The 14,584-nt window shown below is 46.5% G+C and overlaps 1 protein-coding gene across 1 annotated transcript; it reads right to left on the minus strand.

Moving 5' to 3' along the window:
- Window positions 1-11,690: 11,690 nt before the first annotated feature.
- Window positions 11,691-13,582, minus strand: LOC125943460 (uncharacterized). Its single transcript, XM_049662787.1, has 3 exons — window positions 13,455-13,582; window positions 12,070-12,456; window positions 11,691-11,957 (listed from the first exon to the last, which is right to left on the minus strand). The coding sequence occupies exons 1-3, from the start codon at window positions 13,464-13,466 to the stop codon at window positions 11,691-11,693; spliced, it is 666 nt and encodes a 221-aa protein (XP_049518744.1). The 5' UTR covers window positions 13,467-13,582.
- Between the last annotated feature and the right edge of the window lie 1,002 nt (window positions 13,583-14,584).

Genomic DNA, 14,584 nt, shown 5'->3' on the forward strand with positions numbered 1-14,584 from the left:
TCACTGGCGATTCGAGTCCGCGTCTGGGTTCTCTGAGCTAAGCCGCATACCTTTTATATAGCGTGCCTCACGAAGAAGGGCAGCCCGAATGAAGTGAATAAAGGGGTTGCTCAGACAGCTGCGAACGCGTCGTGCGCTCGCGCTTCTTTTCAGCTGCAAAGCACAGAAGCTGCATGCGCTGGGCGGTTTTCACGAGCGAAGCGCTCAGCCAGCTCGTCTGCATTTAGCCTTCCCTGATATTTTCTGCCTGCCTCAGCGACCTTCCTTTACGACACAGCTTTTTGCAAGCGGCGCCAAGTTTAGTGTCTCATGCCCTCAACATTGCCGCCGAAAGTTAGGTTTTTTTTTTTTCAAGTTCAATTTTAGCTTTGCCAGTGAAGTAAGCACGCATTTTCAGAATTATCCCTACAACTCAAAAGTTGGTCATTCTTTGAGTGCAAGGTACAGATGAAGTGGGACTGCATAGCCATTGTGGCAGATGAACGTGGTTGAATTCTAAAAAAGCGCCTTCAAATTTCCTGCTTCTTTTCTATCCTTTCTCCTTTCTTGTCGTTTCAAAAGCAGGCGCGTTGTAAGTACACACTCTTGTGAACTTCTTAACCGTGCGGTAGCACCTGTTCTTGCTTTTTATTTACTTCAACAGACTTTTTTTTTTAATAGCCTGTTACGGAATATCGCTGTACAATTTTGTCAGTTGAATTTTAGGAAGAGGTGGATATTACCCGAGCGCGAAATCGCAAAGGCCAGATATATAATTAAAATAGTCACTAATTACTTTTTAGATTATCTTATTATTATATGGTATTTAGGAAATCTTGACGCCTTTAATTGGCGTCGGCTACTCCTTTTCACATAGAGGTATGAAAGAAAAAAAAAGAATGAGCCTACACGCATTACAATTAAATGTCAACTGCAAATCACAATAACACAAAGTCCAGTCACATATGTGCACTAATACCACACTGATACAGAAAGTCAACTCAGAAACACAGCAACACAAAGTTCAGTCACAAAGGCGCATTAAGTTAAACACAAAATCCAGTCACATAAGTACACTAATGTCACACTAAAAGTGAAAGTCCAGTAAGAAAAAGGGCACACAGAGTTGACTCACATAGCTGCACTAAAGTAAACACAAAGTCCGGTCACGTAATTATACTAAAATCACGGCACATAAGATAGCATGGATTCGATTTAAAGGAAACTACATGAACCCAGGTGTCGAATTGACCATAGAGTGAGTTTATCACAGATAAACACTCTTTTCAATAGTTTCCGAGAATATTGCTCGCTTCTAGAAATCTTTGGAGGGCCATTAACGCTCGTCTTTGCAACGAATATGTTGGCCAAGGACCGAGGATCTTCCTGGATCTTCCTGAGGCGGAAGGGCCTGCGGTCTAATGTCTCTAAATAACGTACTAAACATTGTCTGTGTGTATCGTGTCGCGGACATTCTAACAGAAGATGCTGCACATCCTCATCCGCGTGGACACAAGTACATTCCGGACTATCAGCTCTTGAAATTTTTTGTAGAAAATGTTTTGTGTACGCGGTACCGAGCCACAGACGGTGAATAGGTGTTTCAAAGGCTCTGGTTGTATTTAATGTGGACGGGATTTTGAATTGAAGTGCAGGGTCAATGTGAAATAAATCTGAAGATTTCGAGTTCTGATCAAACCATGTCGCTTTGCAACCACGGGCTGAGATCTGTCTCAGTATGTGCCGCAATTCTCCTTGTGTTAGAGGGAGACCATGTGTGGCGGTATTAATATGTGCTTCTCTAGCAGCCATGTCTGCTGCAATATTCCCAGGGATATTGCAGTGGCCAGGTATCCACTGGAACATTATTGTGCGAGTTTTTTCACTTGCCTTTGTGAGCTCCTTTAGTGTCTCATAAACTAACGCCATGTTTTGGGAATTGCTGATGCCACCACGAAGTGACAACAAAGCTGCTTGTGAGTCACAAAGGATGACCCATTGGTTCCCTTTTTGCGTTGAATTTATGTATCGTAACTAAGACAATATAGCAAAAAGCTCTGCTGTAGTTGATGATGTCGTGTGAGAAAGTTTAAACATCTGTATTCGGTTCTATTCTGGAATGACAAAGGCAGCTGTAGAAGAATTTGTTTGACAAGAACCGTCTGTATACGCTTGAATATATCCAGGGTACCGAAAGTATGTCTGGTGCAGCGCCAGTTGTTATGCTGCTAGCATAAACATGTCTCGTTTGCGAATAATTCCGTCAACCGAAAGTCCAATCTTTGGGGCGACAAGTCGCCATGGAGGGTAGGAAATATCTGAGATCCAAAATTCGGTGTGCGGTAGTATATTTTTTTGCACCTGAATCACAGTACTGATGTTCACCCTGTCTCTCTCAATAAGTGTAATTGCTAGTGGGTTCCTTTTGTGCTGCACTGAAACACGAAAGTAGTGTCGACAGGTTTCAATCGTCCTCATAATTGGGGATGGAGGATGACGTGCCTCTGCAATTACTAAGGAACTTGAGATTGCTCGGGGAACACCTAAGCATACTCTAAGGCTCCTAGCTATTAACCGTTGTAGTGGCTCTTCAGATGAACGGGAGATTCCATGCAGAACAGGTGAAGAATAAGCTATTTTTTGCTTTATAAGTGCGTTATGTACTTTCAGTAGAGAAGAAACCGACCCTCCCCACGTCGTGCCTGCTACGCGGCGAAGAACATTTATTGTTGAGTTTATTTGTTCTTCGAGTGCTTTAATGTGAGCATTCCAAGATAATTCTATTTAAGGCACATGCGTTAATTTTAACATTGAATATGAGCAGTTGTGAAGTCAAATCCTCCCTGAAAATGTTCCAGAGGAACCTCTTCGAGGGTCCTCTAGAAGTCCAGGAAGATCATAACTAGAACGTCAATGTCTTTGTTTTGCAGATTTTAGGAACAAAACACTCTAAAGTGGTAATCGTCTTTTTTAGAATTTAGCTTAAGCAGGCATGACTTCACTATCCTAGGTTTCAATTTAGCGATTGCAACATATGTCTCCCATAGGGAATCATTAAATTTAGTTAGTGAGCATTTTCCCATTTGTACCTACTACTGCTCGCGTTTTCAGGAAATCCTTCTAAAGAAGGCCAAATTACGGTATGTACCAGGTAATTTTTTTAACATTTTTAATTTAAAAAGAAAACACCCGATATAGAATTTAAATTCATCTGAATTTTTAGAGGTATGCATCTTTATTAGATTAGGTTTATTAGATACAAGTGCTCTCGACGAATAATCCTTAATTATGGAATCGCACTTTTGTGAATTGTAATTGTGATCTTGTAACGATTTACTACAGCTTTTCCCCACGTATGTGCCACGCGTGAAATGTACTGTATTGCAAAAATAATACTCAAGAATCTACGTTCCGGTATGTATGTTACGTATTGCATGTTACGATGCACTTTATTAAATTCCACCTGCAACGATATCTCATTCTAGCCCAACATGAAAGTGGGTAGAAAAATTCTTATTTCTACTTTTTTTTCTTTTTCTATGATATTCAAACTCAAGAAATGGATTTGCTGAATCGATTTATACGTGCTCAGAGTAGACACAGCTTTCGGAGGGTTTTCTTGTAAACTCATCAGGCGGCAGAGTTGTGTTTAGCGATACGGGTTGTTGGAGCATTTAGTTGGACGGTGCACGAGTGGCTTGACGGCCGCGAATTCAGAGGAGAGAGTTAACATTACGTTCTGCGTTAGGCTTGGGTAAACATTTAGTGAGACATGGAACATGATTTGGAAAGGAAATGATGACGGAGTATTATTGAGTAAGCAGTGTGTTTGAACGGCACGACATGTTTCGGCGTTCCAAATATTCCGTGCAAAGCGATCCCACGTTCGGGCACGCTTCAACGTTTCATACAGCGCTGCAAACGTGGAACGTGCGAAGCAGTTACTGCATGATTGTGGCCGTGTTACGGTGCGCATTATATAAGAATATTTGAAATTTAGTAGAGATGCGTGTCGTCAGGTCTTAAGCAACAATTTAGCGAAACGGCCCCTACTGAATGCAAAAATCATCCCGCACACACCAAAACAAACCAGACAAACTATTACTGCTGAACTTTTGGAAAGGGCCAGAGGGGGGGGGGGGGGCTGGCCCTCCGTGATAGCGCGCGTCCCCCGCGCGCTTTCGCTCGCGCATACGGCGCGCGGCGACGATTTGATCGCCCTTGAAATCTATACGGAACCTCACGGTGACGGCGACGACGACGGCGACGGCGACGCCGACGGCAGAAATCCGCCAGAAGTGTCCATATAATTGCTATCGCAATAAAATTGGAGAACGCTGAAGCTTCGCCTTTAAGAGGGGAACGCGATGGCGTTATCTGGCTGCGTTCACATCACATTTTCCTTTGAGTAGGCTTCACTGCAACTCAAAACGTGGGAAAGCCAGGTTACAAAGACCAAGCTTACACTGATGCCCTTAAAGTCGGCTTCACTTCTAAACACATATGCATTGCTGGGAAGACATTTTACAGGAGCAATGTAAGTCGTTTTATATCAAAATGTGAAGGTCCTAGCACTTTTTTTATTATTTTATTAATTATTTGCTGCTCCCCCGAACCGCGCGCGTGTCCAAAATTTAGAAAGGTTTGGTTTTCAACATTCCCTTCAATGTTGCCTAGAACCAAAGTACAGCGAAACACCATGAGAATTGGAGGACGCTTAAGCTTCGCCTTAATTAGTGGAATGCGATAGCATTCAAAGATCTCTGGCTGCTTATCAGGCTTTTTTAGGGGCGAAGCTCCTTAAAGCGGCGCCCGTTCGTCCCTCGTCGTAGTCGTAGTGCGTAACCAGTCTGAGAAAAATGAGAAAAAAAATTCCGAAGTTGTGTCCGTAGCGCGGAATCGAACCAGGGACCCCTCGCTTCCGAGCGCGCGGCGTTAGCCCACTACGCCACGAAGCTTTTTTTTTTCTTTATTGCCGGAACTTTCACTTTGTGGACACCAATTTCAACAGTTCTTGCCAAAAAAACAAAATACATAATCATACATATACACATACTTTCACAGTTGCATGCATCCATGTTGTGCGGTCAGCCACATTTTGGCTGCCATGTCATGTCAGGTTTAAAATTCTTTTAAAGTTGCGAGGGGCTCAATCCTCGTCAGCCAATCCGGGGGGCATTCCTGATCTTTAATTACATCGATGAGCTTGGAAACATCCTCCCGGAAAAGTTGTCGCGCAGGCCTTCGGTCAGGCTCACAATAAAAACCTGCCATTCGAGCCCGCCATAAACAGTGGAGGCCCATTAGCATAATGAGATCCAAAGGCAGTCCGTCCTCATTTTCTACAGTTAAAATACCTAATGGATTTAAGGGCAATTCTTTCTGTAGTGTTCTTTGAAGAACGTCCCCAAAAATAAACCCCTTCCCAACAATGCAAAAAAACGTGGTCGATTGTTTCCAGTTGTTTACATATAAGGCCCGCCAGTTTGCTCCCCAAGGTAAATAAAAACCCTTTTCTTGTAAAAAGTCCCGTACTGGCAAAGTCCCGGTATGTAATTTAAAGAAAAAGGATTTTGTACCTGGCTGCACCTGCATTTTTTTAACACGCTTTAAAACGTCATGTCCCTGTCCTCCACTGTTTATGGCTCTATACATGGGAACCGGTATGATCATGTCAAGTGTATCCCTGTATAATTTCTTCCGTGACACCGAAAAAAGGTAATCATTAGAAAAACGTACGGATAGAAAACGGACACTGTCAACTACTTCCCTTAGGTACCCTCGAAGAGAACCAGGCATACTTGAATTGCTTACCACATAAGCCGGCAGATGCTTGCTCAGTCGCAACTGACACATGGTGCGCAGAAAGGGGTCGCGCACGTCTCGAAAGAATGTAAACCTGTTCACTAGCTGTTTAACGAAAAGATGGGACAGGCCTAGGCCCCCGTCTTTGACTCGCTTAAACAAGTTCATTCGGCTACAGCTCTCCCATTCTGATGCCCAAATGAACCCAGCAAAAACTCTGTGGATTTTTTTGCACATTTCTACGAGAACAGTATAAAACTTGCATGACGTACCATATCTTGCTTATTAAAAACAAGTTGCATACAGTGGCTTTCGCAAACATTGACAGATGAGTGCCTTTCCAATTAGTTGTTTTTTCCTTGATTCGCTTAGCTTCTTCAAGCCAGTAGTCCTCATTACGACGGTAATGTTCGAGTGGTACGCCCAAGTATTTAGCTGGCGATTTAATCCATCTAATGTTGGCGAATGTTTCCGGTGTTGACTGCCATTCACCATGCCAAAAACCCAGACACTTACTCCAATTTGCTGTGCTTCCTGTTGTGTTTCCAAAATGTTTAACAATGGTGGTTACTTCTGTAATGCTTTCTTTCGACGTACAGCACACTGCTACATCATCTGCATATGCTAAGAGTTTCACTTCGGCTTCCATAACTTTGAAGCCCCTTATGCTACTGTTCTGAATGATTGCCAAACAAAAGCTTTCTAGATAAATGGCAAACAAAAGCGGGCTCAGTGGACATCCCTGGCGAACGGAACGCTCTATTTTAATGGGGGCCCCCAGTGTCTTATTAATAATCAGCCGTGTTGAGCAGTTCCGGTACGCCAGAGCTACTCCATCAGTGATGATTGATCCTACATTCACATGTTCAAGAACACTACGCCACGAAGCGGGCATGGACACACGCACCATGATGGCAATAAATACCCAACATTAACGAAAGGCCGCGTTTCTAGCGCGTTTCTAACGCGTTTGTGCTAGCGCGTTACGGCCCGTGTAAGAAGCTGGTGTAAGACGATGTGGCCTCTCCGCCTTACCTTCAACGCGTTTCGAACGCGCTGCCCAAAGCGGTGGCAAGTCAAGTTCAAGTCGAGGAGCGTTTATGAATATGGGGGGTATGCTCTCTCGGCAGTCATGTGATGGCGTCGGCAAACGCGGTGCACGTTCCGGCATGTGTAAATGGCTGCGTAAGACGCTGTGGCCGCTCCCCCTTACTAGAGAGTACTGCACGTTTCTAACGCGTTTGTGCTAGCGTCCCCTTAAGCGGGAGATCCGATGATTCCCTCCGGAGCTTCGCCCACTCATCATCATTCACCCCGTGGATATGCTGTGAACTTTTTTCTCCTATATTCAAATTACAATCCGACGCTATCACGCCTGTAGGTTGCGGCTAAGTCGTACTTTAGGATTCTTCTGACGGATTTTACTTTGACAAATTCAGTTTTTGTTCACTAACGCCTGGCGCCACGCGGAGGGCCTGTGTGGTCGGGGTGGTTCGGGATGATGTGGTTCGGCATGATTGATTATTTCCGCCAGACGCCGATGCTTAACGCCGACGCCGAAGCCGACGCCGCATATTCTGCTACACGGGACCCTTAACGCGCGTTAAAACGCGTACCTCAGCTTTAACAGTGCTACTTGCAGGAACGCGACCATCTCCGTGGCAAAGCCTGCTTACCAACTTTTGCATGTCGGAAGTCTCCGGATGAATTTTTACGAACAGGGATTGTTAAATGAGCTCACATCATAGCACGATATACACACGGGGTTCTTTGCATCAGCCTCCATCGGAGTGCCGCCGCCGTGGCCTATAAAACCAAACCCGCCGCCTCGTACTCGGCAGTAGAACAGCACAGCCACTGGGTCATTGCGGTGGGTTGTCTTTGAAGTGACACTGAAGAAAAATATCCAGTCGCGCTAGATTGAAAAGGATCAGACTTGCGTAATAACGAATTGATCATTCGTCGCGAGAATCGAGCTAATTTCTAAGCGTGAAAGTGACCAGAATGAAAATTCGGAGCGCCGCGCCACCTATATATTTGGGTATGATACCTCTCGTGTGACGTCGGGACTGGTTGATTCATGGCGTGAATGCAGCGCAAAGCACCGAGGTGCGGGAAGGTACAAAAACAGGTGCTTTTATCGCTGAGACCATTTGCGGAATTCATCTGAGTTTACCAAATCGCTATTCTGGCGTAAGGGCGTAAGAGAAGTGGGTCACGTGAAGGTTACACCAACTCGACCAAACGTTTTAGTGCGTGCGATTCAAAATGAGCGGCAGCAGTGGGAGCTCCGGTGGCTGTTTCTTGCGCAAGAGTCGTATAATTGCACACAGTAAGCAATTATACCCACTGCGGTGGCTTAGCGGCTATAGCGTTGAGCTGCTAAGCAAGAGGTCGTGGGATCAAATCCCGGCAGCGGCCGCCGCATTTCGATGGGGGCGAAATGCAACAACGCCCGTTTCCCGTGCATTGGGGGCGTGTTAAAGATCCCGTGGTAGTCAAAATTAATCCGGAGTCCCCCACTGCGGCGTGCCTAATAATCAAATCATGGTTTTGGCTCGTATAAGACCCCCAGAATTGATTTATTATTGCGATAGCAATTATATGGACACTCCAAAGCAGATTTCTGCCGTCGGCGTCGCCGTGAGGTTCCGTATGACGTCAACGGCGATGAAATCGCCTCCGCGCTCCGGACGCTGTATGTGCGAGTGAAAGAGCTCGAGGGACGCGCGCTTTCACTGGGAGCGAACGCACGTCGGAGAGCAAACGCGTGTTCTGCGCCGTGCTCCCTGAAGGGCTGCAGAATTAAGCGTCTCTTTCCTCCTTTCCATATATAGACAGAAAACGCAACTTTTTTCCGTCGCGCGAAAGGCTGTGGGGGGACGGGAGGGAGGGAGGGGAGGCGACGTTTAGCTGCGGCACCAAATACGTATTTATATAAAAACGCCGCGCGCATTCGGTGCGAACGTGGGCAAAACGCCGACGGCGTCGACAACAGTTCTGCGCGTTGCTGGTGCTGCTGCATGTCCAAGTTTATACAGCTGATAAAACTACTATCCTTACTCCGTATAGCTCTCTACTAATTTGCTATCGCAATTGGTGCTTCGCCTTTAAGGTGAAACTGCGACACATTTTCATTCAGTAGGCAATTATAAATTTCTATAATAATCTACTGCTTTAACTCAGCTTAATATTTATTTTCTTGAGTGTCGCGTTAAGGCGCAGACAGTGACAAGGATGTGAGTTAATGGGAAAGGTCTCCCGAGCAACTGTTTCAGCTCTTCTATATGTTCATCTATGCTTATCGATAACTCACAAAAGTAAGTATTCTGAGCGTAAATAGGCTTACGCCTAAATATAAGAGTGCAGTTAACGTTAAGGACGTTACGAAGCTATCTCGTGACAAATACACTGTTTGGGCGTCAATTGATGCATAATTGCAAGTGAAATAATAGTAGATCACCTAGAGCAATTACTAGCATAATGCTGGCACACGAATAATCCTCGCGCACCCCACATAAGCCCTCAAAACTTACATATTTGTTTTTCATCTATAGCAATTATCGCACCCTCGCACGCCGACTGGCATGAGCAACATAACTTATAGCCACTTTATTTTTTATTGCGATAGCAATTATATGGACACTCAAAAGCAGATTTCTGCCGTCGGCGTCGCCGTCGCCGTCGCCGTCGCCGTGAGGTTCCGTATGACGTCAATGGAGATTAAATCGTCGCCGCGCGCCGAACGCTGTATGTGCGAGTGAAAGGGCGCGAGGGACGCGCGCTTTCACGGGGAGTGAACGCACGGCGGAGAACAAACGCGCGTTCTGCTCTGTGCTCTCTTTCCTCCTCTACAATCACCATATATGTAGAGCAAACGTGCCTTCTTCCGACGCACGAAAGGCCGTGGGGGGGGGGGGGGAGGGGGAGGGAAGGGAGGCGACGTTTAGCTGCGGCACCACGTGCCTATTTATATCAGAGGCTCCGGCAACAGTCACCAACGCCGCACGGATTTTGAGCGAACGCGGGCAAAACGCCGACGGCGTCGACAACAGTTCTGCGTGTTGCCGGTGCTGCTGCATGTCCAAGTTTATACAGCTGATAAAGCTGCTATCATTACTCCGTATAGCTCTCTTCAAGTTTGTTATCGCAATTGATGCTTCACCTTTCAGGTGAAACTGCGACAACTTTTTTTCATTTTCTCACTCAGCAGCGAGAAAGCGCTAGCGAAAAATGCTGGCCGCGTAATTATCACACCCCCTGAATTTTCATCAATTTCCCGCAAACAAACAAAGAAAAAATGTGCAAGCATAATGCGGGTAAGTACGGTAAAGAGGCTATCACACGGTCGTCCGATTATTGTCGGTTTATCATTGTAACTGAGAGCAAAGGGGCCAACATTACTATACGCACAAAAAACTGGGCTCTCAGCTCCGCATGTTAACCCTAAATTTCAATTTGAAATCGCTGCCTCTGAGACCCCCCCTTCCCCCAACTTCTTTCGCACTGAAAACCCACGATGGCAGCTGCTCACAGTTGTGTGCAAATTAGAAAGGTGCTGATCTGGGGAAGTTGGAATTATGAATTCATAGTATCAGTAAGAATCCATGCGTTGAAATTGAGCATCAGTTAGTGCTGACACGCGCGCATTGTTTACTTTTTTTTCCTTATTTATTTTTTCTTGCGGCGACCGCTTTCCACCGGGTAACCGCTACAGCTTTTACTATGTTATCGCTCGACACAAGACGCACATTTATCGGAACTTTTCCGAATGTAGTCGCTGGTTCTGTCTGTTGTCTATATATGTTGTCGCCGAACCTTGTGTAATCAGGTTGCACGCATGGCGTGAATAGTGTTGCACATTCTAGGTATATAATGCACGCGAGCACGCCGAGTCATTTATAAATAGCCGGTGCGTCGGAACCATAGATCACATCTTCGACAATCACTGTTTGTGCCGGTCGCCGCTATCGTTGTTCTTTGAGTGTAGCTTGATTTCCCGGGCACGAGTTCGTCCAAAAAAGATTTATGACATACCCGTGTGGTCGTTCCAGAGCGCGCTATAGCCAGCGCCGCAAAGATAATGTAAAAGAGCAACTAAGCCTTACTGCTTGCATAAGCATTCTTCATTGATAATAAGGAAGCCGCCGTGGTTGCTTAGTTGCTATGGTGTTGGGCTGCTAAGCACGAGGTTAGGGGATCAAATCCAGCCATGACGGCCGCATTTCGATGGGGGCGAAATGCAAAAACACCCGTGTACTTAGATTTAGGTGCACGTTAAAGAACCCCAGGTGGTCCAAATTATGCCACAGTCCCCCACTACGGCATGCCTCATAATCAGATCGTGGTTTTGGCACGTAAAATCCCATAATTTAATAATGAACTGAGATAATCGCTTCTGTACCCGGATGGTCTCCTAACACAGCTTTAAAGCTCTTCTTTTTTTCATCCGCTTCGTTGCACGGCCGGAGCACTCTCAAACAACCACCCGAATATGCCATTATAGTTGCGTGACTCACGGTTGTTTGCTAGTGTCTGAAGCTTCACCGTCACTAGCAAAGTGACAATATACAAGGCCGGGATAACGTAAGGATTTCTTTCACTCAATTTTATTCTACTATTTTGATCCATAGTTCACTCTATCAACTAATATTAGTGATAACGCGAGCGAGCGCTGCACGGACGGTTAACGAAGTACGAAAACGTAGAAATAGGTTCGTTACATTTTTCCGGCCTGGAATACTGCAACGATACATTTTCCAAGGTAACTTACATTTAATAAACAAGGCTGAAGCTTCGCGCACTTTCTTGTAACTGCACGTGGCTGTCCGTAGGTATTAACGTGGGCACCAACACCGAAGCAGCCATGTACGTGCTGGGAGCGGCGTAAACACCTGTCACAACGCTTACACAGGGACACCGGGGTATCCACCTCCACCGTACAAGCCTGGATAGCCGGATCCACCATACATGCCGTAGTTACCCAGGCCACCGGATCCGCCGTACAAGCCTGGATAGCCGGATCCACCATACATGCCGTAGTTACCCAGGCCACCGGATCCACCGTACAAGCCTGGATAGCCGGATCCACCATACATGCCGTAATTACCCAGGCCACCGGATCCACCGTACAAGCCTGGATAGCCGGATCCACCATACATGCCGTAGTTTACCTAGGCCACCGGACCCGCCGTACAAGCCTGGATAGCCGGATCCACCATACATGCCGTAGTTTCCTAGGCCACCGGATCCGCCGTACAAGCCTGGATAGCCGGATCCACATACATGCCGTAGTTTCCCTAGGCCACCGGATCCGCCGTACAAGCCTGGATAGCCGGATCCACCATACATGCCGTAGTTGCCCAGGCCACCGGATCCACCATACATGCCGTAGTTGCCCAGGCCACCGGATCCGCCGTACAAGCCCGGATAGCCGGATCCACCATAAAAATCAAAGTTTCCGTAGCCGCTGAGGCCACCATACAAGCCTTGGTTGTACGAGTTGTATAAGCCTAAGCCGTTGGAGCCGCCATACAAGCCTGGGTTGCTGAAGCCACTGTACAAACCATTGTTGCCGAATCCGCCGTAGCTACCGATGCCATTGTACATGTTTCCGTAGCCATAGTTAGCCTTGGAAACCGTGATTGCCAGGTAGGCCGTGAAGAGAGAGAGCTGAAAGAAGCGAAGTGCGTTTTTCGTAAGTGGTTTGAATTGGTGGCTGCTGGTCCGACAACATAGCGTTGTGACACTACTCAAGAAATAAGCACTGAAGGCAACTTCCATGCATGTTTTACGTCTAAAGTAGTGAAATACTTAACCAATTTGTAAAGCAGGTCGTTTAACGGCGCAGATATACCAAAAACGGTTGCACAGAAAACTTGAGCGATTTGTTGCAAAATATGGGCAACACAACGCTTAATTAAAGAGGATGGACTGGTAAAATATAGTTGGCATGGTATTCTGTATAGTACAGTGCAACCAGATCACGCAAATGCCACTTTCCCGTCTTTTCGGTCGTCTTCCCTGTTCTGGTTTCGCTTACATTACCACGTAGTCTTAACAACAGTTATAAGTCCTCACTTGTGAAACTGATTTTTTTCGTTTTGTTCGCTCACTGTGTGCAGCGCGCAATGTCGTTATGTTCCTAACTCTGCGGGACTTAATCCACAAGGCGTTCACTACAAAAAGCACACTTACAGCATGCCATATGGGCGTGTCATAAACATGGTCGCCACGAAAATCTCAGCTCCTCATTCCCTGCCTAAGCGCGTGTACAGAAACCTTAGTGCGATCTCTGCATAGGCCAGTAGGGTAAAACGCCTGTGTTCGAGACTGTTGGTGCGAACAGCGTTGGAATTGGATTTATTTCTCGACTTCCGCACTCCGAAAACCTTAAGTCGGCAGTCACACGGTATTAGTTTCAAAGAAATAAAAAAATACGTTTCAGAAGCCATACTATACCCATCAGCAGAGATACTTTAACGTGTATATAGGACCCCGTACACGGTGCATTAAGCCCCCATCAAAATATAGGTCACCGTGGCAGGGAGTCGAACTCGCGATCACGCGCCGCAGCAAACGTCATAGGCTGCCTCAACGCGCTCATTCTGTCCCTCTACAACGTCATAGCCACCGCGCGCGCGGCTACGTAGCTGTACGATGGATCTTACCAGAGTCTTCATGTTTCTCCCTTTTTTGACCGACGGACCGATGTATCGGCACCAGAGCAAACCCCTCACCGGAGGCGAGGATCTGCTAATTTTGCGAGCGCTGACCACGAATGCTCGGGTATATACCCGAGCGTAATGGGACGTTATGCACTCCTCCTACACACTCCCTCGCCGAGCACCGTGATTTGCGCGCACCACGAGGCACAGCGGGGGCCTGTCCTATACGATAAATGCGCAATAACCGGGAGCTTTTCTTCGCTGCCACCTACACCTTCCAATCCCGCCTACTAGCCTTTAGCTTGCTTCGTTCAACAACAACAACAACAAAAGAAAACTTTTGCTGCTTCTACTAGAGACGGGCACCCGAAAGCTCAAAAGCACGCCGAGGAACACGTGCAAAGAAAATCTCGAGTGTGCTAAGCAAGAAAGCGCACGACAGCGACCCGCGTAAATGGGAAACCTACCAGGAACTTGGCTGCTCCCTCACGTCATCTGAAAGCCCCCGTCACCGTGTTGAGCAACGCGTCCCACCCCAATGCCTCAAGAAGTTCCCAGGTAAATTTAAGTCCTGAATTTAAAAAAAACGCAGTTTCTTGAGGCCCCTATGTGGTTATTGCGGTAAAGTATACATGTAATTACTCGGCGTCTTGTGGGAAAGCCGGATATTCGGAAGAAACCTGCGCGTGTCTCTCCAGCCGAAAAACCGGAGCAAAACCGTTTCGTCGTCTCCACGTGACGTCACTATAACGGCGTCGTGACTTCTGCAGCGTAAATACTTCGCCATTGGTTCAGAGACACTCCGCCGGAGCTTGCGGTCCCGGCAGGAATGTGAAACCGTAGTGTTAATGCCTTGGCGGCAAGTCTTTATCGCAATAAAAAAAAAACTGTAGTGTTACAAACAGCTGAGGCGCATTCTATGCATTATAGTTCTGAATATATGGCCATTTTATTGAAGACTTGTAAGATGGAAACAATGCCCTTCAAAACTTGCGTCAGGTAGTGCACTAGCCTTGTGCACATCGTAATGGCATTTTTGTGGACACGCCAGCGGCTATGAACTTGCCTGGCAACGACTAATAATAGTCGCCGGGCACCTTGGTCAGCACTCCAGATCGAAACGGATCAAAGGG

The sequence above is a fragment of the Dermacentor silvarum genome, chromosome 2 (genome assembly GCF_013339745.2).
Source record: "Dermacentor silvarum isolate Dsil-2018 chromosome 2, BIME_Dsil_1.4, whole genome shotgun sequence".
Lineage (NCBI taxonomy): Eukaryota > Metazoa > Arthropoda > Arachnida > Ixodida > Ixodidae > Dermacentor > Dermacentor silvarum.